At 44.1% G+C, this 25,548-nt stretch overlaps 1 protein-coding gene across 2 annotated transcripts in view; it reads left to right on the plus strand.

The window, feature by feature from the left end:
- Nucleotides 1-25,548, plus strand: part of NRP2 (neuropilin 2) — a 228,783-nt gene that overhangs the window by 89,530 nt on the left and 113,705 nt on the right. For both annotated transcript variants that reach the window (XM_084818435.1, XM_084818442.1), the window contains exons 3-7: nucleotides 1,493-1,674; nucleotides 11,277-11,507; nucleotides 13,282-13,437; nucleotides 16,233-16,402; nucleotides 19,160-19,315. In XM_084818435.1, coding sequence (XP_084674561.1) covers nucleotides 1,493-1,674; nucleotides 11,277-11,507; nucleotides 13,282-13,437; nucleotides 16,233-16,402; nucleotides 19,160-19,315 — 895 coding nt within the window. The remainder of the gene's footprint in view (nucleotides 1-1,492; nucleotides 1,675-11,276; nucleotides 11,508-13,281; nucleotides 13,438-16,232; nucleotides 16,403-19,159; nucleotides 19,316-25,548) is intronic.

The following is a 25,548-nucleotide window of genomic DNA, read 5'->3' on the forward strand; positions in this document are numbered from 1 at the left end:
GTGAAAGAGGAGAGTGCTGGTTTGAAACTCAATATTAAAAAAACGAAGATCATGGCATCTGGCCCCATCACTTCCTGGCATATAGAAGGGGAAAAAATGGAAGCAGTGACACATTTTATTTTCTTGGGCTCCAAGATCACCGCAGACGGTGACTGTAGCCATGAAATTAAAAGACGCTTGCTCCTTGGGAGGAAAGCTATGGCAAACCTAGACAGCATAGTAAGAAGCAGAGACATCACCTTGCCGACAAAGGTCCGTCTAATCAAAGCTATGTTTTCCCAGTAGTAATGTATGGCTGTGAGAGCTGGACTATAAGGAAGGCTGAGCGCTGAAGAATTGATGCTTTCGAACTGTGGTGCTGGAGAAGACTCTTACGAGTCCCCTGGACTGCAAGGAGGTCAAATCAGTCCATCCTAAAGGAAATCAACCCTGAGTGCTCATTGGAAGGACAGATAGTGAAGCTGAAGCTCAAATATTTTGGCCACCTAATGCGAAGAGAAAACTCTCTGGAAAAGACCCTGATGCTGGGAAAGACTGAAGGCAAAAGGAGAAGGGGACGGCAGAGGATGAGATGGCTAGATAGCATCACCGATGCAATGAATATGGACTTGAGCACACTCCGGGAGAGAGCGCAGGACAGGAAGGCCTGGCGTGCTATGGTCCATGGGGTCACGAAGAGTCGGACACGACTGAACGACTGAACAACAACAACAGGTGATGATGCAGAGTGACAAATCTCTGCTCTGCATGGTCATGCCTGTTGTAGACACTACCCAAATAATTTTAAGGGCCCTTTTAGCCACCTTAAGAGCTATTTTTGGGTTACAGTGCAAGAAGTAAATTAAAGAAATAATTACATTTCTAAATATGCCATAAAGCCTGACCACGTTATTTAAAAACGACAGAAACTTCCCAGATTATGAATTTTGCACACAAACAATCAGCAAAGAGAGGCAGCTTGGAATATAAAATGAAAACAAATGATTTTTATAGATAAGTGCATAGAAAGGCCAAAGATTTATTTATGGACTCCAGGAAGAGCAGGGGAATGTCCATGGCTCTGTATGTTTTACAGATTATGATTGCTATAAAACTTTATCACAATGGCTCATAGGACATCTAAAATGTTCAGATAATGAAATGCTTTCAATAAATGAGCAGAAGTGCAGATTTCACCACGTTTCGATGCTGTCAAGCTATTTTGAGGGTATTCAGTGAATGCTACTGGATAATTTGATAGCAAAGTATTAGATAATTGAATACTTTGCAAGAGCTTATTAATTAAGTAAAATATAATGCTTTCTGCTTGATGAGTAAAGGATCAACCCTCTGGAAAAGATTTATGTATATAGAAGGGACTGATATTCTAGACAAGGTAAATCACCATATGTTAACTATAAGGTGTCTGTAAAAATATTGTTTTAATTTTGTTTTTTTCTCGATATCTTTCTCTTAATTGTGCCTTGTTTTATCTTCTTCCCCCCATTGACAGGTATGACTTTATTGAGATACGGGATGGGGACAGTGAAACAGCTGACCTTCTGGGAAAGCACTGTGGAAACATCGCTCCTCCTACTATCACCTCATCGGGCCCATCTCTATATATTAAATTCACTTCAGACTATGCTCGTCAAGGTGCCGGCTTCTCTCTGCGCTATGAGATCTACAAGACAGGTTAGTGTCTAAATGTTCAAGAAGACACAAGTCCTTCCTTGGCTCCCCTCAAACAAGTTTTTATGTGTGTGTTTTGACTGGGTCAACTTGCTTTCTCCTTAATCTATGTTGATAGTACTGGTACCCAGTGGAACATCTCCCAGAGCATGGTCTTAACCAAAGACATGTGATAAAGCCACTGTGCTGAAGCTAAGTAAGACTACATCTGGTCAGTGCCTGGATTGGAACCCTGCCTATATCACCTTGAGTTTCCTGATCAAAGAAAAGTGGGATTTTAATGTAAAACTATAGTTTTTATGCCAGGGCTTTTTGTTTTCCTTGGGGAAAACCCTCAGACATGTCACATGCTTATTTATTTGCTTCAGAAATAATACTCTGTTTTCTAGTATCCTGGATAGTGTGAGCATTGCTTGCGGAGTCAGTCTTTTGTGGTTTACTCAACCAGTGGGCTGAATGTATAAGTACAGCTTGAAATTGTCAGATGGCTTTGACCAGATCAGCTGCTGTTGTCCACCAGTCAACATACTAGCTCTACATTTATCCCAGCTAATACATGAAGGAAAAAGTTGATGGCTGGGACCATCAGGCAGGTAGAATATTGGACTGCCTTAAATTCTCAGTTGTTCAGCTGCTGTTCAGAAAGCAAGAGCCTCAAGGCTGCCTAGCTACTTATTGTCCTTTCCCCAACTTGTATTTGGGGGAAATGCTGTGGAATGGGGATGGCTCTGCAGCTTCATTAGCCTAGGGAAGGGTTTGGTCACTTTGATCTTTAGCAGTCTCCAGGTGACAAAAATTGAGAGTCCTTATCCAAGCCATATATGAGAATCTCCTTATCTTATTAAGCTTTACATTCATTGTGAAGTTCCTTTGCCTCCTGTGTGCTGCTCTGCTTCCCAAATCTGTTTCATCAACCCCTCTAAGGAGGTTAAATATTTTAGTGGCGTATTGACAATTTTGATTTCTACCTTGGCATGAAAAGCAGGCTTCTTCATTAAATGATCTCATGCGTGCTAGAACTACAAACAGTGTATCTTTTCTCTGTGGCATGCATTAAAAGCTTGTTAAAGTCAAGGCTAAATAAAAATTGTCCTCTCTTAGATCTGCATAGTGGTCTCTCCCCGCCACCCCCTCCTGTGAATATGTGATTCAAACACTGATCAATAGCCTTGTGTTTTCTCTTTTCAAGAAGCCAAGGGTTTTGTAACTGGTGTAATGCTGGCTTGAACGGACTGCTGTTGGCAGTGCCGTCAAGGGAACAAGACGGGCGCCTCTTGTGCTCTGTATAAGAGGAACTATTCATAATGCCTTTTTAATACAAAACAATTCTCGGATAAAGTAAAAAGCTAATCGGAGGCCTTTTTAAATTGGCTCTGTCTAAATATTTGTCAGATTGGGGTGTGTGGGGTTGAGAATTCTTGAGAAATAAAAATAGTCTTGTTTTGTGCCTGCAGGCGTGGGTGAAACACTGTTTTGTGTGCTCATGGAGAGGCCTAACTGTGTCTTGCTTGCCCAAAGATAGTGGGGGCTCTTGGTCATAAGACCGAGCTGCCTACCCACATTCCATTGCTAGCATCTTGGATGGAAACAGAAGATTTACGTCACCATTAGAACATGAAACAAATACTATGGAGAAACTAACCCCCAAAAAGCAGCGGGGAGGGAGGGAGGCAAACAATGTACCAGAAACCTTGTTGAATGGTAGGAACATAAATGAAGAGGTACACAGATACTTAGTTTTGGAGGTTCTGACATAGATGTATAGTCCATGCTTAGATGTATAGCCTCATGCACAGGGATAGGAGAGTGATTGACATGAGCCTTCCAGTTCTGAACTTTAAAGAATGTGCTGAGGTGTAGGGCATAGGGCTATCATTTACTTTATTCCTACAACATGGGGAATGACTATTACCCATAATGGGTATGTCAAAGATCTCAAACTGTGCCAAAAGTAAGCTTCTTTCAGTCAACACTTTCTGAGGCTGCATTGGGACATAACAATAAACCATCATAAACATAATGATAAATTATGGTTTCTCATTACATGAACAAGCCTGGGTAAGCGTCTACTTTCCCCCTTCCCTCTTCTCCGGTGGGGTTGCAAGGAAGAGATTGGAAGCTTTTGCTTTCATTTTCAATTAACCATAGTTTAATGTTTCATCCAAATCTTAAACCATGGTTAATTTTAACTATGGTTTATTGAAACACCAGCGTCATAAACAAAAATTTGAAGGTGGCTTGTTTCAGTAAACTATTGTTAAGACCAGGGGCATTGCTAGGGTCTTAAAAGATCCAGGGCACAGGCCCATAACACAAATTTGCATACACATACACACACGTCTAAGCGCACGTCATGTGTGTATGTGGTGAGTGCATGCAGTGTGCTTGCATGTGTGTATAGATTACATACATATGTACATACGTAAGAAGTGTGCACTGACCCCCCACCTCACTTCAACTCAGACCTCGATTCAGCATTTCGGAAAACAACGCACTTCTGCTCTGGCCAATTTGTAGTCAGACCACTTCAGCTCAGCACCAAACCTGAGTCAAGGTTTGGAAAAACGAGTCTTTATGCTTCCCGTTGACTACCATGGGAAATTCGAAAAAAAACTTGTAACTTGTTTCTCTTGGTCAGAACTGGATAATTTCAGGCATAGTAGCCCCCTAGAAGGGGATTACACTTGCCCAATGTCAGAAAAATAGGTGCAGGGTTTATATTTTGATTTTCTTTTAAAGGGAACTGCCAATAACGTTTTAATTCATTGGAAGAATTGGATAAAATTTTTAGGATTAATTGCCCCATCAGAGGAGATCATGTCTGCCAAATTTCAGAATGATAGCCACAAGGGTTTTTGTGCAAGGGTGGTCTTGACATTTTGAGGTCTCCAAAAGAAGACATACTTACCTCCCTATGTTCCTTGTGGACCATTGTTCTGAAAATTGCAGACGGCTTACAGTTGTCCCTAAGTAAGAAACCAGCAAAGTTTCAGAAGGATAGGTGCAGCAGTTCATGTGGAAGGGGAGTTCTCCAGTTTGGGGGAGGGAGGGATTTGCTTCCCCTTCCATTCACCCCTTCCCCAATAGTTTTTAGGTAAATTTGTAAGAAAATGTACAGGTCATTAGAGGTGTCCCCCAGGCAAGAAACCTGCAAAGTTTCTGAAGGATATACATGCATTCTAATTTAGAATTACTAGAATTTATTTACATTTCACCAATGTTAGCAGCAGGGCAACATGGGTGGGAAGGTGCTTTTGCACTCATGTCCTGCTTGTGGGTTTCCAGTGGGCATCTGGTTGGCCACTGTATGAACAGAATGCTGGACGTTAGATGTAGCACGGCTCTTCTTATGTTCTTAAATAGAGAGTGCCTCTGAGCATGTGCAGAATGTTTATCTTTCACCACTGAGCACTTATATTCTCCCCCTACCAATTCTATTCCCCTCCATGTAACCATCCCTCCGCATCCTACCGTCCTCCAGCAACTCTTCATAAAAACAGATGTCTTGTTTTGTGCAACTCCTCTCTACCTCCTCCATGTTATGCACAAGCTCTCATTGTATCTTCCTCCCCATAACTTCATTTGTGCCAAGACTTCACCAGGATTCAGCCAATCAGTCTATTTTCAAAACTAGGGCTAAGTTATGGGGAAACTCAGAGCGTGCACTAAGTGCCTTTCCCTCACCACTGAAGCTAGAGTTCATGCAACCCACCCCCCCAACCCACAAATGACAAAACATGCATAGGACTGAGTCAATTTGAAAGGGTAGTCAATTCGTTAGACAGAACTCTCTGGAAAAGACCCTGATGCTGGGAAAGACTGAAGGCAAAAGGAGAAGGGGATGGCAGAGGATGAGATGGCTAGATAGCATCACCGATGCAATGAATATGAACTTGAGCACGCTCCGGGAGAAAGTGCAGGACAGGAAGGCCTGGCGTGCTATGGTCCATGGGGTCACGAAGAGTCGGACACGACTGAACGACTGAACAACAACAACAACCATGCTCACAACTCAGGACTTATTTCCGAGTAAACATGCAGAACATCAAGGTGCAAAGCTCCTTGCAAAAGTAACTTGAGTTGGAATGCTATGCACACTTTCCTGAGGGTAAGCCTCATTAAACATAATGGGGCTTCTGAGTAGGCATACATAGGCTTGTATAAATGAGCAGCATTTATCTCCCCTCCACTTAAAAAACAAACCAAAACCTCATTTTTTATTAAAGCTTTCTGTTCATAGAAACATAGGAAGCTGCCTTATGCTGAGTCAGGCCCTGGGTCCATCTAGCCCAGTACTGTTGACACTGACTGGCAGCAGTGGCTATCCAGGGTTGCAGGCAGGATTCTTTCTTAGCCCTACCTGGAGATGCTGGGGATTGAACCTGGAACCTTCTGCATGCCAAGCATGCACTCTACCACTGAGCTACAGCCCTTCCTATTGCTGGATAATGGCAACTGACAAATAACACAGCCCCAGTTTTGTTTCTCTGCAACCATGTGACCCCACTTTTCTCAAAGGCTTAAGTGAGAAGGAGAATACCCAACCCTCTTGTCTGTTCGTATAAAGTCAAATACAGTTCAGAACTTTTCTTGCCCACCAAAGAGAATTCTCTTTAAGAATTCCCCAAGATATTCTCTGGGTGGAATAAAGAAGAGAAAGAAAGAAAGAAAGAAAGAAAGAAAGAAAGAAAGAAAGAACAGGATAGGGGAGGGGAGGGGAGGGGAAGGGAAGGGAAGGGAAGGGAAGGGAAGGGAAGGGAAGGAAGGGAAAAGAAGAATGGTGATTGGAAATGTGTGCGGGGGTGGGGGATAGAGAGAATTCCCTAAGCCAAGTGGCTCCGTTCAGAGAGGTAGTACTTCAGAGGAATTTCGGAGGCTGTGGAGGGTTTATAAGGATTGTGTGTACTTAAATGAACTTTATGAGGTGAGGTGGCTGAGGGCTTTTTCTAGCTTTTTTTAAAACTGTAGATCCTATTTAAAAGCCCCAGCAGTTTCTCAATCATGATGCCATGTAGTCCTAACCCTCCCTTTGAGATTATTTAAGTCCTACAGCTACTTAGGAGAAATTAAAGTGGAGGGGGAGAAAGAAGTTTGTGGAGACTGATTGGATCCTTTGCTGTGCTGAAGCTACTAAACTTCTGCAGAATCCAAACATTCCAGTTTGGGGCAGTAAAATCAGATGCTGTGTGAAATACCAATATTTCACATGCAGCTCTTTCTTTCCTTCCTTCTCCCTCTTCAAAATTTCATTGCAGGCAAGCTCACAACAGTGGGCATGTAAGAGCAGAAAAGAAAAGTAGGGGGAGAGAGGTTTTTTGCACCTCAAAAAAACCCCTACACCAGAGGTTAGGGATAGTGACCTCCTAATGGTCACCTTAAACACCTTCTGCTTGGGATCTCTAATCCCCTGGGTGACTTGACAGTTTTTACTTTTTGTTTTAGGCTTTGAGAAAAGGAAACTTTACACATGGCTAGTGCAAAAGCCACTGGACCTAACTATCTGAAATTTGGGAGGTTCAGTCAGCTCCATAGGGCCTGCTAGGTCCCCAAATTCCATGAATTTATGTGGAAGCACAAAAAAATTATAGCTCTTTACTTTGACAGATTTTCTTGGAAAAAGCAAATTTTACCTGTGACTAGCACAAAAACCACTGGACCTAACTGCCTGAAATGTGGCAGATTCACTCAGTTCCAAGGAGGCTACCAAGCCTCCAAATTTCATGTATCATACAAACTAAAAAAGTTATGGCCGTTTTTGTTTTCCAATGCAAGTCAATGGAAAAATGTTAAAAAAAAAATGGCAATTAGGACAGCTCAAAGATCTGAGGCAAAGATCCGGGGCCCAGCTCAAAAAGATCCGGTGCCCGTTCCCAGGTGGCCTTCTTAACGACTCCCCTGGTTAAGTCTGTTGACAGTTTCCCCAGGTTCAGACATAACACTAAACTGTGGTTAGATAAAAACAGAAGCAAAATCTTCTGATCATCTCCTTGTGGCTGAGCAGGAGGAAGAAAGGGGAGGGGGAGTGCATGAACTGAAAGTTCACCCAGGCTCATTCACGTAACAATAATCCATAGTTTATCATTATGTCTGAATGCAGCCTAAAGTCAGTTCGCACATGATATTTTCTGATTTCAGGATCCTGCATTTCTCCCTGGCTCAAGCTGGACACATTACGCTACTGGTGTGTACAAATGGCCTCTGGAGCCAAATTCAAGGGTTGATAGGATGGGAAGATGACATGTTTCATGTTTCTTTGGGTGTCCAAGCACATATATTATTACAAAAGTGATCCTGGGACTGGAAAATGTGATGTTTTCAAACAAGTTTAGAGTCTGGGGGATGTTTTGATCCAGCTGTGCTTGTTGATAAGCAGGATGATGTAGTAGCTAAAACCTTGTTGTCAGCTCCAGTTTCTCTGCTGGCTCCACCCCTTCTTGAACAGAGAGAATCTTGCCATGCGAATCCATTCATTCATAACCTTCAAGCTTCAATACTTCATTGAGTGAGAGCCCCCGCCCCCCCCCCCCCCGCTTTATTAGCCTTCTGGAAGGGAGTGCAAAACACATTAGCCTTCTGGAAGGGGGTGTAAAACACATCTCTTCTGTTTGATCTTCGGTTCAGTTGGTTAGTTTTGTTTGTTGTTGCTGCTGTTGTTGTTTTTCTTTGTTTGCTGGTTGCCGTTTGTCACTGTTCCCCACTTTGAATGGCAGCTAATACATGATTTCAATAGTCATAAGAAATGACTTCACTTTTAGTTACATTTGGGGAGGCTTAAACAATATATCTTGTGACATGGGGAAGCTTATCGTGCTAAAGTTTGAACATCTTTGTTCTACAGCAGGTGGGCAGAAGGTAGGTCTCCAGATGTTTTGGATTTCCACTGCCAGAAGCCCCTGCCAGCATGGCCAATGGTCAGGAATGCTAGGAGTTGAAGTCCAGAACATCCGGAGATCTACAGAGCCAGTTCATACGTAGTTTCTCCTATGTAAGCAAGCTGCATCCACCTCTGTGACATGTACCTTGCATGGGGAAATGCTAGCATGGACTGAGTTGTAAAACAGATACTGCTATAGCTATTCCCATGATTGGGGGCGGGGGGGGGGGCAGTGCTGTCATAGTTGTGGAACTGCTCAAGGCTCCATTCAGCCTTATTTTATTCTAATTAGGATTGCAGTGTTTCATCAATTAATTGGTTAGTTTAATTGCTTAAAAACCTTTTGATTGGTTACAAAAAAAGATGCCCTCGATTCTTTCAGCACCAGTTGCTGTTGTTGTTGTTTTAAAACATGACATCATTTTTAATGTAAGTTTTTGCAAAAAAACTGCTGGCACCCTGCCCACCTTGTAAGAGGCATTCTACTTTCCCTGCCACCCAGAAAAGGGAATGCCTCTTCAAAGACGGTGCCTACGGTGACTTAGGCATGTATCACCTAAAATAAAGGAAGTGCGATTTATTTCAGAACTGTTGCTTTTTTATATGCAAATATATACAGATTTAACCAATATCTAATTAAAACTCCTGTGACTGATCAACTACGGACACAATCCTATGCATGTTTAGACAGAAAAAATCCTACAACTCCCAGCATTCCCTAGCCTGCCATGTTGGCTGGTGAATGCTAGGAGTTGTAGCATTTTTGCTGCCTAAAGATGCATAGGATTGTACCCTAAAATGTTTTTTAATGGGTGACAGCCCTAACACCAATATGTCTCCATGCTGTTTGCAGGGACACGTGTGGCTAATTGTGTATAGGGCAAACCAACTGTGAACTGACCAGGAAGACAAGCAGGCAGCTAGCACCCACCTTTCTTTAGGTGTAAGACACATAATTTTAAGCGATTTATTTACTGCACTTAGACTCCACTATTCCCCTCTAAGAGCGGCTTATGAATGGTTCCCCTGCAGTGTCCCACTTTACAGGGCCAGACCTGCTTAGCTTCAGCAATAGAAATATGTCATGTGCCTTCATACTGTCCTCTGGGATATTTGGTCTCAAATGACTTCTGGACTTCTTTATTATGTTTGCTCACCTATTTCTGTGGTTGATTGGCAGGAGGGAAAGGAAGCCTCTGCCAAGTCTCTTCTTCCAAGAATTGTTCTGCTACACTTAAGAATGTCAGACATACTTTTTGTGGGGCCAGGAGTGATGGGTGTCAGGTTCTTTGCAATCATGACTTCCACCGTTAGGGAAGCCTCCCTGCCGACATTTTGAATACTGTGGGTATTAGCTCATAGGGAGAAATTTGAGAAATGCAAATGGACACAACAGCCATCAGTCAATTTATTATTGCATTGTTCATTAACAGGGATGTTGCTGGGCCCCGTGGAAGATGCTTTGCATTCCCAGAGTTCCCCCCACCCATATTACGCTGTGGAGTTCAATACCCCAAAATTACAAAACATATCCGAATACAATATGGTGTATAATGCTCAGTATCTCATGATATCTCTGAATTGCACATTCAAACTATATGCAGCCATGCAGGGTTTTCTGTTCAGTGTCTTTGTTAACTGTCTTCAAATGAAAGGAGAATAGGAAGAAGCCAATTACATGCGGCCTGTTGTGTTAGCAAATTTGGTTATTTGTTTTCAGATGCCTATATCTGAGCTGGTCAATCAGAGTCTACATCATTGCCAGCCGATCCAATTAAGTCCTACTCGTTTTGGAAGTCATCTGATTAAATACATTTCCACATCCATTAGTATAACATCATTGTTCATCTTTCATCTCTCTGAAAGGGAGCTGATCTTTTTTTCCTTTTTTGAAGAGCACAAACATCCATTCAAGTTTTGTTGTGGTGGTTGTTAGCAAAGTGTTAAGAATTGCTCAGCACTGGAATTCTACATCTTCTGAGCAACTTCTCCATACTAACAAAAGGCGGAAAGTTAATCCTCGGTTACAGCCATGGAACCACAGGGTCTTGGAACATCCTCTGTCCCCCCACCCCCACCCGTAGCCTAGAGAATTCCATTGTTAATTGTCTGGTCCCTACAGAGCAATAGTTTTAATGCAGTCATAGCCTGAACAGAATGCAACCTCCTTCTCCCCCAAGGCACCTTGGGTCGGCAAGAAATAGAAGGCACTTAACCGGCTGTGGCACAATGGAGGCCAGTGTTGGGGTCATCACTAAATAAGTGGCAATATTGTCTGCGCTCCTGGCAGTCAGAAAAGCGTTCCTTAAGAATAGAAATAACTTGCATTCTGGTGTGATGGTTAACATGGATGAGTGAGAAAGGCGGCTCTGTTTCTCCTTGCAACAGAATCCCTCCTGCGTACCCCCTTCCTACCCCGAGCATTTGTAACATAGCCATTGTGAAAGTTGTGCCTATTCATGTGCCATTTTTCAGTGCTTAAGAGGCCAGACTTCAGGTGTCACTGCAGTGAGGCCACTTTGCTAATTGCCACTCTGATGGAAAATAAAACGGGGACAGTAATATTAATAATTAATACTTTTTTAAGGCTGTAGCAATTTTCTGCATGAGGGATTTAAGTGCTTCAAAAAACAATTATGAATTACGCCTCTCAGCCTGACTACCGTTACCGAGGTGGCTGACGATGTAGTATGTTAATGTCCTGCCTTGGTCCCCTTGTCTCTTGCTGTAGGCTCTGAAGATTGTTCTAGAAACTTCACCGGTTCGAACGGTACCATCGAATCCCCAGGATTTCCTGATAAGTATCCTCATAATTTGGACTGTGCTTTCACCATCATGGCCAAGCCAAAGATGGAGATCATCCTTCAGTTTTTAACCTTTGACCTAGAACATGACCCCTTGCAAGTTGGGGAGGGAGATTGCAAGTATGATTGGCTGGACATCTGGGATGGTATTCCTCAAGGTAAGGATTAAAGTGATGTATCACTAATGCTTTCTTCCATGTCTGGTTGTTGTCAAGCTAACAGCATCAATTTTGAGTCTAAAGAATTCCATAAAGGTCATAAATTGCGAACATTCTGCAGCGCTATCCAATCTCATATATTGTTGCCTTGTCCTTAGCAGAAGCCAGAAGTTAAATTGAACAGTGATGGAGTTCCCTTCTCTATTTCTTGTGCTGGCATTGCACCCTTCCTGGTTCAGTGTAACTTTAGGTGTTGTAAAAACACATTTAGTCCTTCAGATAACCTGATTTATATAATCAGATCATGGAGATTAGAAAGTGGAATCTTGGAGACACTGAAGTATTGTTTACTTATTTATTTATTACATTTCTAATCCACCTAGTAACTAATGTTTTCTGGGTAGATTACAAATAGTTAAAAAACTAAAATACCATACAACAGTTAAAAATATAAAATGCAATACAATTATTTAAAAGAATAACATACAATATAATGCAAAACAATAAACAGCACAGATATCAGTAAAGCAGCCATTATAACTTAGAACTAGGTCTCTAAAATGGCTGGGAGAAAAGGTCTTTGCTTGGTGCTTAAAAGATAACAATGTACGTGCCCGGCAAACCTCTTTGGGGAGTTTATTCCATAAGTGGGGTGCCACCATCTAGCTTCCTTTGGCGGGGGCACCTGGAGGAGGTTCTCTGAAGATGACCTAAGGGTCAGAGCAGATACATGCACTAGGAGACATACCTTTAGATACTCTGGTCCCAGGCCTTGTAGGGCTTTAAAGGTCAACATCAACACTTTGAATCTGGCTCGGAAATTGACTGGAAGCCAGTGCAGCTGACAAAGTACTGGCATCACATGATCATATCAGCCAGTCCCAGTTAGTAACCTAGCAGCTCTGTTCTTAACTAAGTGAAGTTTCTGAACAGTCTTCAAAGGTAGCCCCACATACACTGCATTGCAGTAATCCAATGAGGAGGTTACCAGAGCATTGGATAACTGTCGCCAGGCTATGTCTGTTCTCTGATTTCAGGGAGCCCCTTAACCAGAAAGTATAGAATAAACATTTATTCTACATTGGTTGCATACAGTAAGGCTTTGTATGTCACCTTGAGTACAATTTTTGTGAAAGAGTTACTTAGACGGATTAATGAATAACATTTCTATCACAATTTTGCATTCCAGTGAAACAACGAATGCAGTAGAATCATAAATTGCTGTAGATTAGGGTTTTCAGCAACACATATGCAGGACTGCTGTGTGTTCACAGTGAATCTTCACTGTGACCAAGCAGAAGAGCTTTACAAATATGGATTCTTTACAGTGCAATCACTGTACCCCTTTCTACTTTCTAATCCTTTCTACTTTCTACTCAGAAGTAAGCCCCACTGAGTCCAATGGGAATTAACTCCCAGGTACATTGGATAGGATTGGAGCTAAAGTCATTCAAGGCCAAGCAATAGAGGATAGAAAAAACCTTTGTAGAACTCCGTGCAAAGCTAGCTGCAGATAGACCTTTTAAGCTGAAGCATCTATTTAAGCTGATCTACATTGCCACCCTTACAAGGAAGAGCTCTTTCAAATTTGTAGCACAATACATGTGAGGGATTTCACCCCTCTAGTGTTTTCATTTTCATTTGGTTGGCTCTGTTTATGGATGGCTTGCTCTTGGCTGTTACCCCAAGGACCTTTCTAAGCCAAGTAAGCAAGGTATCAATGAGTTTGTCTAACTGAAAGGTAAGCTGTGCTTTTCTTCTGTTTCTGTTGTAGTTGGCCCCTTGATTGGCAGGTACTGTGGCACTAAAACCCCTTCAGAGATCCGCTCAACTACTGGTACCTTGTCGCTCACATTCCACACAGATTTGGCGGTGGCTAAAGATGGCTTCTCTGCTCGCTATTATTTGGTCCAGCAGGAGGTGCCAGAGAGTAAGTTGGCATGTTGTTCAGTCTCAGTGTTCTTCAGTAGTACTTCTCCAATTCCAGCTTCTGCACTGGATACATGGAACAGAAGAAACACGTAGCTGTGTTTGAGCGACTTCTGAATTCCCCATCTCTGAATGCAACTGCAACACTCAGATGGTGGTGGTGGGGAAAACAATATTTAAATTATTTTTAGTTTTGATAACTGAATGTTGCCATTTGAATTTCATGACAGAACTCAAATTTGTCTACCCAATATTTGTCATAAACTGTTTATTTTGTTTTATTTTATATTTTTCTGTTTGATTACAATTGTTGCACCACTAACATAGAATCATAGAATAGTAGGGTTGGAAGGGGCCTACAAGGCCACTGAGTCCAACCCCCTGCTCAATGCAGGAATCCAAGTCAGATCATCAGGCTTCAGTGCTGGATTTTGAAATTGCTGTAGAAACTATAAACCAAAAGTAGAATTCCAAAATCTTGCCAATGTTTTAATTCAGATTTTTTTTTTTTTAATCTTTCAAATTCATGGTTTTTAGAACTGAAATGAGTCTGAGTTGTGCTTTGTATAGGAAGAAGGAAGGCTGACACTTGAAACCATGTGAAGAATTTGGGTATTTGAATACTTGGAATGTTATCAGTTGCTTCTTCCTCTTGTGTTGGACATTAGATCTGTTTCTTTCTTGTCTGTATACCACTTCACCACTTCTACAGTATGCTTAGAAATCAGAGGAAGTCAAGATGGAGCTTTCAGTAGTCAAGGAGTGGGCTAGATGTGAGAAACAGCCACTAGCTAAAGTGGGGCCAGGCCTACCATTAGGCTGAACAAGGCAGCTGCCTCAGGCAGCAGATGCTGTGGGGTGGGAAGTGGTGGCGAGCGTGAACTGGAGGACAGCTTTGTGTGCCACGTAACCTGTCCGCCATCATCTAAGCAAGGGGTGTTGGACTGCTTTCAGCCCAAGGGTTTCAATTTCAGAGAAGCTTTTGGGGGCCAGTAGCGGGCGAAACCAAAGGCAAAAGGGGTGGGGCCAAAAATGCCAGCATATTTTAGGCTAAAGCTCTTCCTGCCAGTAACTAAGCCTTAGGAGAGGCATGCCAGCTTTTTAGAATTGGGGGGGGGGGGGACGCAAAAGCCAGGAAACCACCTAACGATTGGCAGTCAGGGGGGAAAGCGGGAAGCACTGGTGATGTGGGGAAGGGGGTGTGACCAACTGGGGAATGCTGGAGGGCACAATTAAGATTCCGGGCAGGCCGGATTTGGCACCCAGGCCTGAGGTTCAACAGCTGTCCCATCACTAGTGTTGAAGTAAACTTCAACTACCAGTCTCGTCGGCTTCTGTATGTGGTGTGGCGAGTGGGCACCATCTTGTCCTCCACCTCAGACAGCAAAAAATCTTGGGCTGGCCCTGCCTAAGTGGGTTTTGGAAGGATTAGACCAGGGATGGGGAATGTGTAGCCCTCCAAAAGTTGTTGGAATGCAGCTCCTATCAGCCCTCACCACTGGCTGTGCTGGTTAAGGCTGATGGGAGTTGCAGTCCAGCAACATCTGGAGGGTCACACGTTCCCCACCACTGGGTTAGACAAAGGGCTTCTCCATGTGGGGCTTTTATCCTGTGATTCTGATTGGTTACTCAGAGAAATTTGTGGGTCCTTTACATGATGATGTCAACCTCCACCTCCTCTCCTGTGGTTTCTGACCATTTCTGTGGCTTAATTTGAAATGGAAATAATGAGCTAATAAAAAGAAGCGGTTTGAATTGGTTTGAATTTGTCCGTGTAAAGTGGCACTATAACAACAGCACCATCTAGTGGCTGTATAATGAAGCATATAGAACTCACAGATAAAGGGGAAAAGGGATGGGGGAAGGGGGAAGGGAAGAACAGCACATGTAAAGGGCCAGTCTTACTCCCACAAAGAATCCGGAAGCAGAAACCCCGGTAAAATCTTGAGATAAAAAGCCCCTGTTTGGGGAAGCCCAAATTCATGGGGCTATGCATTGCTAATAGCCATGACAGTTAACAGGCACAATACCTTTGAGTGCCAGATTGTATGGACAAACAACAAAAGGGTTGTTTGTCCATACAATCTGGCACTCAACAATCTGGCACTCAACAGTCTGGCAACACATGCTCTGAACTCCTCAAGGCATCTGGCTGGAAACAGAAGACAGGACTAAATGGACGTCTGGTCTGACCCAGCAAGGACATTTTTGTGATCAGTGCCAGCCCTAGGATTCTTGCTTCTATACAGCTCTCATATACAAATGGTTTATGAGTTTCAGTTTTCTTTCTTTGCTCCAAGACAAAACAAACAAAACCCTAGAACAACAACAAAGATAACATAAAAAGTGATAATACTGCAGAAAAACTCAGTATACAGATGGTTTGGAAATTAGCTCTGAACACTTGTAATATATTTATTCCACTCACAAAACATAGGGGTTTCTGCAGGTTTGTGCCTCTTAGTGCAGAATTCTAGGTTTTCTGGTTCTTTGCAGGAGATTACTAGGCCAAGAAAGTTTTGCATCTGCAATGGCTGCAACACTTCACTGCACATGTGAAGGGATTTGACAGGGCTCCATATGTGAGCTCCTTCATGCCTGTTTCTGAGCATTAACATTTAAAACATTTTATTAGCTTTTCATAGGAGCATAGAGGAAAGTCTGTGCTCATTTTTGCAGCCACAAATGCTTTTATTTGATAGGATGTTGAGTTGCTTGCAATGCTTTTAGTGAGGAGTGGAACACGCAGGCTGTATAGAGGTATTTATCTTTTTTTTCACTCTCTTCCTGCTGTAGATTTCCAATGCAACAGTCCACTGGGGATGGAGTCAGGCCGCATCTCCAACGAACAGATCACTGCCTCCTCTACTTACTCCGATGGCAGGTGGACCCCACAGCAGAGCCGACTCAATAGTGATGACAATGGATGGACTCCTAATGTGGATAACAACAAGGAATTCCTGCAGGTATTTTCAGCTCCTAGTATATTGGTACCCAGCAACTACAGAAGGATACATCACAATTTAGAAATGTTGGGAGTGAAGCCATAATGTGATGTCAGGCTTAGCAACAGTTGTGTTGTCAGACAACTGGTGTGATGTGATGTTTAAGTCAATTTTGTCAAGACGTGGCCAGCTAAAGTCCCCAGCCTAGCATTCTCCTCTATGAAAAACTTTGCTTGGCATGGGCAGGCACGCTGTGTGTCCATGGAAGCAGGCTTGGCAGGGCGATGTGTGGGTAACAAGCATCTTTGCTTAGACACAGAATTTGTCTTGGCAGGGAACAGCTACTACCCTTCAGACCTTCAGGTTCTCTCCCCCCCTCACCCCCAATGCACACACTTTTTACCCTTGAACCAAACTGCTTATCATGCTGTTAAATTGACCCTAGAACATGAGGCTTGTGGAATCTTCTGTTGCTTTTGTTGCATGCTGGGAACCAGCAGGAGAGGCTTGAACTGCTGTTTGGCAAAGGCAGTGTGACTCTGTCTTCATGAACTGAAGGCTGCACTTTTGGGCCATTAACATTCCTGCAGAAGTCTTGGCTTGACCTGCTGCCCCCTGATCCTTGATCGGCTTTCCAGAGGGCTAAGAGGGATTGCTTGTGGCCACTTACAAGGCCTGTTGACTCTGTGGTGATCTAAACAGGCGGGACTTTCTCGCATGTGTTGGGCAAGTACAGCTAGAATAATATTTATTCTGCTGGGGAACTGCAATGCCTACAAGCAGCTGGGAACTCCAGCAGGAATGTACGAAGGAAAGGCTTTAGCAGGGCCTACACGGAACCAATTCATGGCAGCAAATAATTGTGGATCGGATGGAGCACTGTGGGATGGCAAGTGCTGAAGGGGAGACACTGGAAGTATTGAAAGGTCATTGCCTGCAGAAGATGACCAGTTCTTCATAGAACAATTACTAGGCTGGCATGCCTATGACCTTTTATAATCTACATCACTATGAAATTTCTGAAAAGTATGGGCTGGGCATCATGACTTAAATCTTATGTGTGAAAAAGACCCCCCTTCCTCACCCAACATAGGCTGGCCTCTGTTCCACCACAAATGAGGCAAGATCTCAGTTTTGGTGAGGATTCTGTTGCTTGAGCTTGGGTTTTATTCAACCGTAATAATGTCAGGGCCAGAGTTTCAGAGTTGCTCAGCTCAGGATTGGGGTTTTTCCTCTCCCTGCAATCCAGCCTGAACCAGAAAAATCCTTCTTTCACTACTGAACGCTGTCGGCATTTGCTTGCAACAGATTTAGCAAACTGTTGCGGGGGGTGCGGGGGAGCGCGCTCTACTCTATATGATTAATTACACACTGGTAAAGGGGCACACAGCCTGCTTAAGCTCAAATTACTTCCACTCCAGTGTGCAATAGCCTTTACTTACTTACTTATTTACTTACTTACTTACTTACAACTTGCAACTGAGGCTGTGTATTGGCCCCAGGAGCGTAGCCAAGTCATTTATAGTGTTAGAATGGCCTAGAGATCCATAATGCTTGCTTAAGTTCATTATTGGTGCAATTCCCATGCTAGTAAGCCTCTGAGCATGTGCAGATGAGTCAAAAGGCTGATAACAGCCTTCTTGGTGCATTCCTTGCTAACGAGGAGAGTCTTTATCTCTGATGTGCCTGAGAAGCAGAGTTTGTTTACCTTCAAGCTACGGGTGGCTGTGCTGAGAACCTAGTGCTGTTAGTCCATGCTGGGAATGCCTGCTAGGGGGCGCTTGCTGCTGTTATGCTGCTTATTGCTAACATGTATGGTATAAAACCCATTTGACCCAATGGCCGTGGTTCAGAGAAGCTGTCTGATCCAACCACTGGGTATGCCTGTGTGCTGTAAGTTACCCAGTAAAGTACTCCTTGTAAGTAAACCTTTGAGCCTGATTTGTCACTATCTTGGCACCTCTAAATTAAGAGTTCGAAGCCTGCGGCCGGGGCAACATAAGCTGGAACCTAGTTTTGCTGGGCATTTTGTGAAAAGCATCGGGAGGATTTTATCCCAGAAATGTTTACAGTCCAATCCGATGAGGCAGAGAAACAGGGGGATGGGGTGGGCAACACCAAAATGTGCTACTCTCCCTCAATTATGAAAACTGCAACTAAGCCAGGCAGGCTGAAAACATTTCCTTCTATGGATCACATGCTGCCACATCTAGGAATGTTAACTCAGCTGGTCTGAAAATTGATCCTATTAAGTTCTTATACTGGAACAGAGCTTAGACAGAATAGGCAACTCTAAACATGGCCAGTGGCAAAAGCTACAGCTGCGTCACAGCGATCTACTGAAAATGAAATACTGTCATGCTGATTTATACCAGCTGAGCACCCGATCCTCAGGTCTGCTTTAAGACCTATCCTCCTTGAAGCAGCTGCAGCCCAGCACAGTGAGTCCTGGAGAATCCCCTTAGCACAGCACACTACTATTGTATACTGTCGGTATCTCTGAGATCCACTGGGGTTAGCCAGAAGGCCAAAGGGAGTCCACAACTCCACGTTAGAATGATATGCTCATGGCAAGTTCTGTGTCAATGGCTTTCTAGTTCTCACCATCTTCATACGCAGTCTGGTCCAGTTTGACAACTACTGAAGCTGCTTCAAGAACGATGTTATCTGAATGAACCTAAAATGTTTCAAGCAAGACAAAGATCCATTTTATTGCTGATCTTGTAACAGTCTTGCCATTCTTCTTTCATCCTGGTCTCCCCCCCCCGGCCCTTTTAGGTGGATCTTCGCTTTCTGACAGTGCTGACAGCCATTGCTACACAGGGTGCCATCTCCAAAGAAACACAGAATGGGTACTATGTTCGGTCATACAAACTGGAGGTCAGCACAAATGGCGAGGACTGGATGATGTACCGACATGGCAAAAACCACAAAGTAAGTGCTTTTCGCCTCCTTCCCCAAATAATTCCAAACTGCAAAAGATTCTATTGATGGTAGAATGGAAGGTTTAAATCAGCTGGAGTCCATAAAGAGTTTTAGTGCCTTTGGGTTCACTGCCAAGACACAAAATATGGAGTGTGCTCCCCAACCCCACCCCAAGTAATCCTTCTTACGTCTTGAGGGATGAGGAAACAGCGTTCCTTGGAAAACCTGGCTGCCGTTGTGCCTTGCTCAGTGGAGAGAGAGCCTGCGGCATGTCTTTTGACTGCAAATGAAGGAGAAAATGCTTTCACAGCCCATGTTTTTGCCATACAAGATTCATTGAGCATTTATGGCCTGAGCCTCGTCCACATGCTGGGTTAACAATCACAAAACCACATGAAACTGCAGTTCAGGAGTTATTGAGGCCTGGAAAATGAAAGGGCACAAATCCTGAGAGGGGATCACAGTGTCCTAGAGAATAAAGCCCAGCGATAAATAATGAGGAGCAATCCAGTTTGTCAGGGATAGGGGACGTGCAGCCGCAGCGGTGGTTGGCAGTGATGCATCGAGTGCTCTGGGCTTGCGCCTATAAATATGGCTGTGTTGACCTTTGCTGATCCCTCACCCTCAGGATGCTTAGTGTGTGCTCGGTGGGGGTGGGAGGTGGGGGAGGCACTTATTCTGTGCTCTGGGCAGGTGCGCAAGAGAGCGTTCAGTGTGGAGTGCAGCTGTGCATAATAAAGCTGTAGCTGCTCCTGGGAAGGTTCAGAGCCGTCAGTCACTGGTGCGTTTCTTGTGAAGGTGCTTCTGAACTGACCCTCGGTGCTCTGCTCCAGAATACCGTCGAAGAGGAATTCTCACACTCTGTCTCTGTGATCCACCTTAAGTCAAGGGGGAGAGAAACTTTTTGAAGCAAGCCCTCAATACAGCAAGGGCTGCTGATGGGGGGGGGGGGTGCTTCCTCTTTCCTGCCAAATCTCCCTAAAGAAGACACTGGCAAGTGCTAGGGGACTTTGAGGTGCCTCTTTCGTTGCTCCTACCCCCAGGCCTGTTACCCCCAAGGGGAGCAGCAAATAATTCCATTCCAACCCAACCCTGGTTTGTATCGAGAGTGGGTGGGAAGGTTTTCATTGGCTACCAGAAGGAAGAGTCCTATCATTTCCCGTTCCTTCCTCACAAGCAAACAGGCTAGAATCTCCAAAAAGTGCTATTCCTGCTGCAGCTCTATTATTTAGATAATAGCATGGGCAAGGCAGAGGAAGCACACTGGAGCTGTCAAGGTGAGGGATCAGCCTCCCTAAAAAGGCCCAGTATTGCTTGAGGAAGGGTGAACCCCCTGAGTTCCAGATCATGCCTAGGGTCATGTTTTCACTACTGCTCTGCTTCTACCTTTCAGTGGCTTGTGGGCCATCCTTATTTTTATTATTTGTTTTAAATTATTTTTAGGCCACCTTTAATTGTTAAATCCTCTCAAGGCAGCATACAGGATGAAAACAATACAAAAATATGCAAAAACAAATAGAATGCAATAAATATTCAAAAAATACTCTAAAAAAAATAACACCAATAAAACCTGCATCCCACAGATTATGTGAAGGCCAGTGAAAACAGGTGGGTCTTCAGAGCCTTCCTAAGGACCTGCAAAGAATCATAGAATAGTAGGGTTGGAAAGGGCCTACAAGACCATCGAGTTCAACCCCCTGCTCAATGCAGGAGTCCAAGTCAAAGCATCTCTGACAGATGGCTGTCCAGCCTCATCTTGAATGCCTTCAGTGTGGGAGAGCCCACCACCTCCCTAGGTCATTGGTTCCATTGTCGTATTGCTCTAACAGTCTGGAATCTTTTCCTGATGTTCAGCCAGAATCTGACTTCCTGTAACTTGAGCCCATTATTCCATGTCTTGCACTCTGGGATGATCAAGAAAAGATCCTGGCCGCCTTCTCTGTGACAGCCTTTCAAGTACTTGAAGAGCGCTATCATATCTCCCCTCAGTCTTCTCTTCTCAAGGCTAAACATGCCCTGTTCTTTCAGTCTTTCTTCATAGGGCTTTGTTTCCAGTCCCCTGATCATCTTTGTTGCCCTCCTCTGAACCCTCTCCAGTTTGTCTGCATCTTTCTTAAAGTGTGGTGCCCAGAACTGGGCACAGTACTCCAGATGAGGCCTAACCAGTGCTGAATAGAGGGGAACTAGTACTTCACAGGATTTGGAAGCTATACTTCTGTTAATGCAGCCCCAAATAGCATTTGCCTTTTTTGCAGCCACATCACATTGTTGGCTCATATTCAGCTTGTGATCGACAACAATTCCAAGATCCTTCCTGCTTGTAGTATTATTGTTGAGCCAAGTATCCCCCATCTTGTAACTGTGCATTAGATTTCTTTTTCCTATGTGTAGAACTGGCATTTATCGCTATTAAATTTCATTCTGTTTTTTCAGCTCAGCACTCCAGCCTATCAAGATCACTTTGAATTTTGTTTCTGTCTTCCAAAATATTAGCTATCCCACCCAATTTTGTGTCATCTGCAAATCTGATCAGCATTCCCTGCACCTCCTCCTCCAAGTCATTAATAAAAATGTTGAAGAGCACTGGGCCCAGGACTGAGCCCTGCGGTACCCCGCTTGTGACCTCTCCCCAGTTTGAGAAGATCCCATTGATAAGCATTCTTTGAGTCCGATTCTGTAGCCAAGTGTGATCGTTGTTTCATCTAGCCCACTTTGAGCTCGTTTGCTTATCAGGATATCATGGGGCACTTTGTCAAAAGCTTTGCTGAAATTGAGGTATACTATGTCCACAGCATTCCCACAGTCCACAAGGGAGGTTACCTGATCACAAATGAAATCAGATTAGTCTGGCAGAATTTGTTCTTGAAGGAAGGGGTCTCCCGAACCCCTGATGGAAGCTGATCCCAGAGGTGCAGAGCCACCACTAAAAAGGCCCTTTCCCTTGTACTCACTAGCCTAACCACCCTTGGCAGCAGGCAGGTGAGAAGAGCTTCTGCTGATGACCTCTAGAGTGCAGGCAGGCTGGTTAGAGTGAATACAGTCCTTCACGTAACTTGTGCCCAAACCAATTAAAGCTTTAAAGGTTAAAACCAGCACTTTAAATTGGGCCTGGAAGTACATTGGCAACTAGTCCTGGTTTTCACTGGTTGTTTTGATTCCTTTTGATCCCTCAGTTTGAGAACCTAAAATATTCAGACTATTCAGGTGGGCATGAATTGGACTTGAGCCCTTATGCAGGCATTATGAACTTATATGTGTGGAAGGGACACAGGAACGTGCATGCCTCCCCCTCCCCTCCCGACCATCTCAGGGTTAATTGAAGAGAGATTGTAACTGCGTTCAGCTGTAACAACGGGTTTACAGTGCTCCATGGAATTGGGATCCCTGACTGTGCAGTGTTCCCAGCCGGATTCAGCCAAATGTGGTTACAGCCTCTCTTCCTGAAGAATACGTGGAGGTCAGGGGTGGAGGGCTGGGCTGGGCTGGGCTGGGCTGGGCTGCCCTGTGTCCCCTCCGTGCTTATAATAAGGCTTTTGGCCTTCGTGGCTTCCTTTAATCCCACTCACCTGATCTCCCACCCGCTGAGCCTGCCTTTGTTTTGTCTTCAGATACCCAAACATTTTCCATCCCAGAACACCTAAAAAAGAAAGAGAGCTCTCATCAGCATCCCTTTTGATGAATTTGAGCCAAGTTTCATCTTCCAGCAGGATTCAGAGGGAGATGATTCATGTGAGATTATATCTGCAGTGTTCACGGATTTGGAGAGCAGTTAAAAACCATGCTCAGGAAGAAAAGGCAATCAATTACTTGAGATTGTCACTTATAGGAAATTTGCCATTCACAGCAAACTGAGATGTGAGGTGGATTTTGATCAGACTTTCTCAACACATCTGGTTCTCTTCTATTTAACCCATTTGGTATGGTGTTCTAATAATACCCATCTGGAGCAAATAGGTTGAAGCAGCAAGCAAGTCAATGATTTCTAAAGCTGATCCATCTCAGTTGAGCTGCCCATAACTTGATATTGCTCCAGAAATATACTCCCTGCCTCACGTTCAAAGTCTGTGTGGAGGGTAACCGGGGCTTTACATGCCGATCCTGCCCCCAGTGTCCTGCTGGCTCCACCCTTGACCGTCATGTGTTGAGCAGGATGGTCTGAAATGGGAATCTTTGTGCATTTGGCTGAATATGCTTAGAGTCTTCCCCATATTATTTGGGCACCCTCTTGTGACCAGGGTTCTCAGTCACAGAGAGGATGCTAAGCACATTCAGCCAAACATACAAAAATCTCCCCTTCAGACCTTCCCTCTCAAGGAGCTAGAGGGGCGGGGACAGTGGGGGCCAAGGGGCTATGCTTTCCTTCAAAACTATTCTCTTTCAAGATTTTCTCCCCTAAACAGAATCTTCTCCTAGTTTACTAGACATTTGGCAGCAAAGATGGAATCCTGTGTTTCCCTGTGATGTGCAAACATTGCGGGGGTGGCCATGGGATCTGCCGGGGAGAAGGGTCAAGCAGAAAGAGGAACACCCTTTCCTCACCAGCTGCTTTTCCTCTTCAACCCCTCCTTCCAGTTACTTTCCGTCGCTTGACAGGGAAGCTTGTTTTCCAAGCCCGGTTGGATTGTGGGGTGGTTGCAGAGAAAAAGCAGCCACTGGAAAAAAAGATTAGGCCACCCACCCTCAGTTGGGCAGATTTGTTTGTTCTTCATCCCCCATTTAAGCAGCCAGCCTCAAAGTAGCTCAGCGATTGCAGGCTGAATGCTGAAGATCCTGGCCTGGAATAACATTTGCAGGCACTGTTATGTGGCAGCAAGGGTGCTAGTGGGCACTTGCGTGTGGCAGTTTGTCACACCCATTTTACAGCAGTTCAGTTCTGGGTACAATTTGCAGTGTTGGTGATTATCTTTAAAGCTCTAATGGCTTGGGCTCAGGATGCCCACAGGAACGTGATCTCCCATAGCAGTTTTCCTGTTCCTTAACATCTGCTGTGGAGGCTCTTCTTTATATCACTTTAGTGGCTGAGACGCAGGAGAAGGCCCTCTCTGATGGGATTCCTGACCACAGAAAGTCTGTTTTGCCCTCTTCTTGCTGCCAGGCCAAAGCTTTTTCTAAAAAAAATTAAGCAGGCATTTGTCCTGCCAGGTTGAGGATCTTTTTGTTTTGGGGTTCCTTTTATCTGTTGCACCTGTTTCTATTTTATTACTTTAGTTATTTTTAATTGTTTTGTTCATTTTTGCAGGATCTAAGTGTTTTTAAATTGCTGTAAGCTGCACTGAGCACTGTAAATACAGTAGAAGGGTGGATATAAATCTTTCTGATAAATAAATGAGTAAATAAACTCAAGGAATTGTATTCTGTATAAGTATCATTAATGTTGGATAGAGAGTGGAATGGATGCCAAACATCCATTCTATGCTGCTGCAGGTTTTATATTTTGACTTCAGGTGGAGGAAATGCAAAAGTATTTTCACTTGTGATAATGGCCTTGAATGGTCACTGGGGGAAGCTAACTGTGCTTCTCTTCTCTCCAAGGGTGCGTTCCTTCAGAATGCTCCAAAATGTCAGTGTTTCATGTTCAGATTCCATGCAGGATGGCGTTGGTGGGTGGTGGTTTTTTTGTGGTGCATCAGTGCAGCACTCTGCATAGTTCAAACTGTAATAACTATGCCATGCCAAATAGATTTGTCAATTCTGCCGCAGTTTGATTTGGTGCCATGGAGTGCAGGGGAAGGGGAAGAGGATGGAAGAGGACTCTGTCAGATCCCACTTATGCACATATACGTACGTGTGTGTGTGTGTGTGTGAGGGAGAGAGAGAGAGAGAGAGAGAGAGACTACTAGAGCCTGCAGCATGTCCCTTCCCTGCTGAAGCTGTAAGTGGGCTCTGAGCCAAATTTAACTGATACTACTGACAGGTCAGCTAACATCTACATCTTCATGAAAGAAACTGAGAGAAAGAGAGCAGCAAAGAGGCAGGAAAAGCTGCGTGTAGCAGAGCTTGAGAAGTAAGATAATATTTTATCCAGAAAGTAGAGAGCAGCTCCCCACCCTCACTTGTTGCTGGAAGTGAGGGAGATGCAAATAGGGAGGGACATTTCTTTGGGCTGTGAAGGCGAGCAGACATCCAGTTCCCCAGCTGCTTCCAGTGTCGATACAATGCACCAAAGGCAAGAGAATGTTGTTGTTGTTGTTCAGTCGTTCAGTCGTGTCCGACTCTTCGTGACCCCATCGACCATAGCACGC

Source organism: Heloderma suspectum, chromosome 1 (assembly GCF_057233095.1).
Source record: "Heloderma suspectum isolate Gila_16-S chromosome 1, 16-S_ref, whole genome shotgun sequence".
Taxonomy (NCBI): Eukaryota; Metazoa; Chordata; class Lepidosauria; order Squamata; family Helodermatidae; genus Heloderma; species Heloderma suspectum.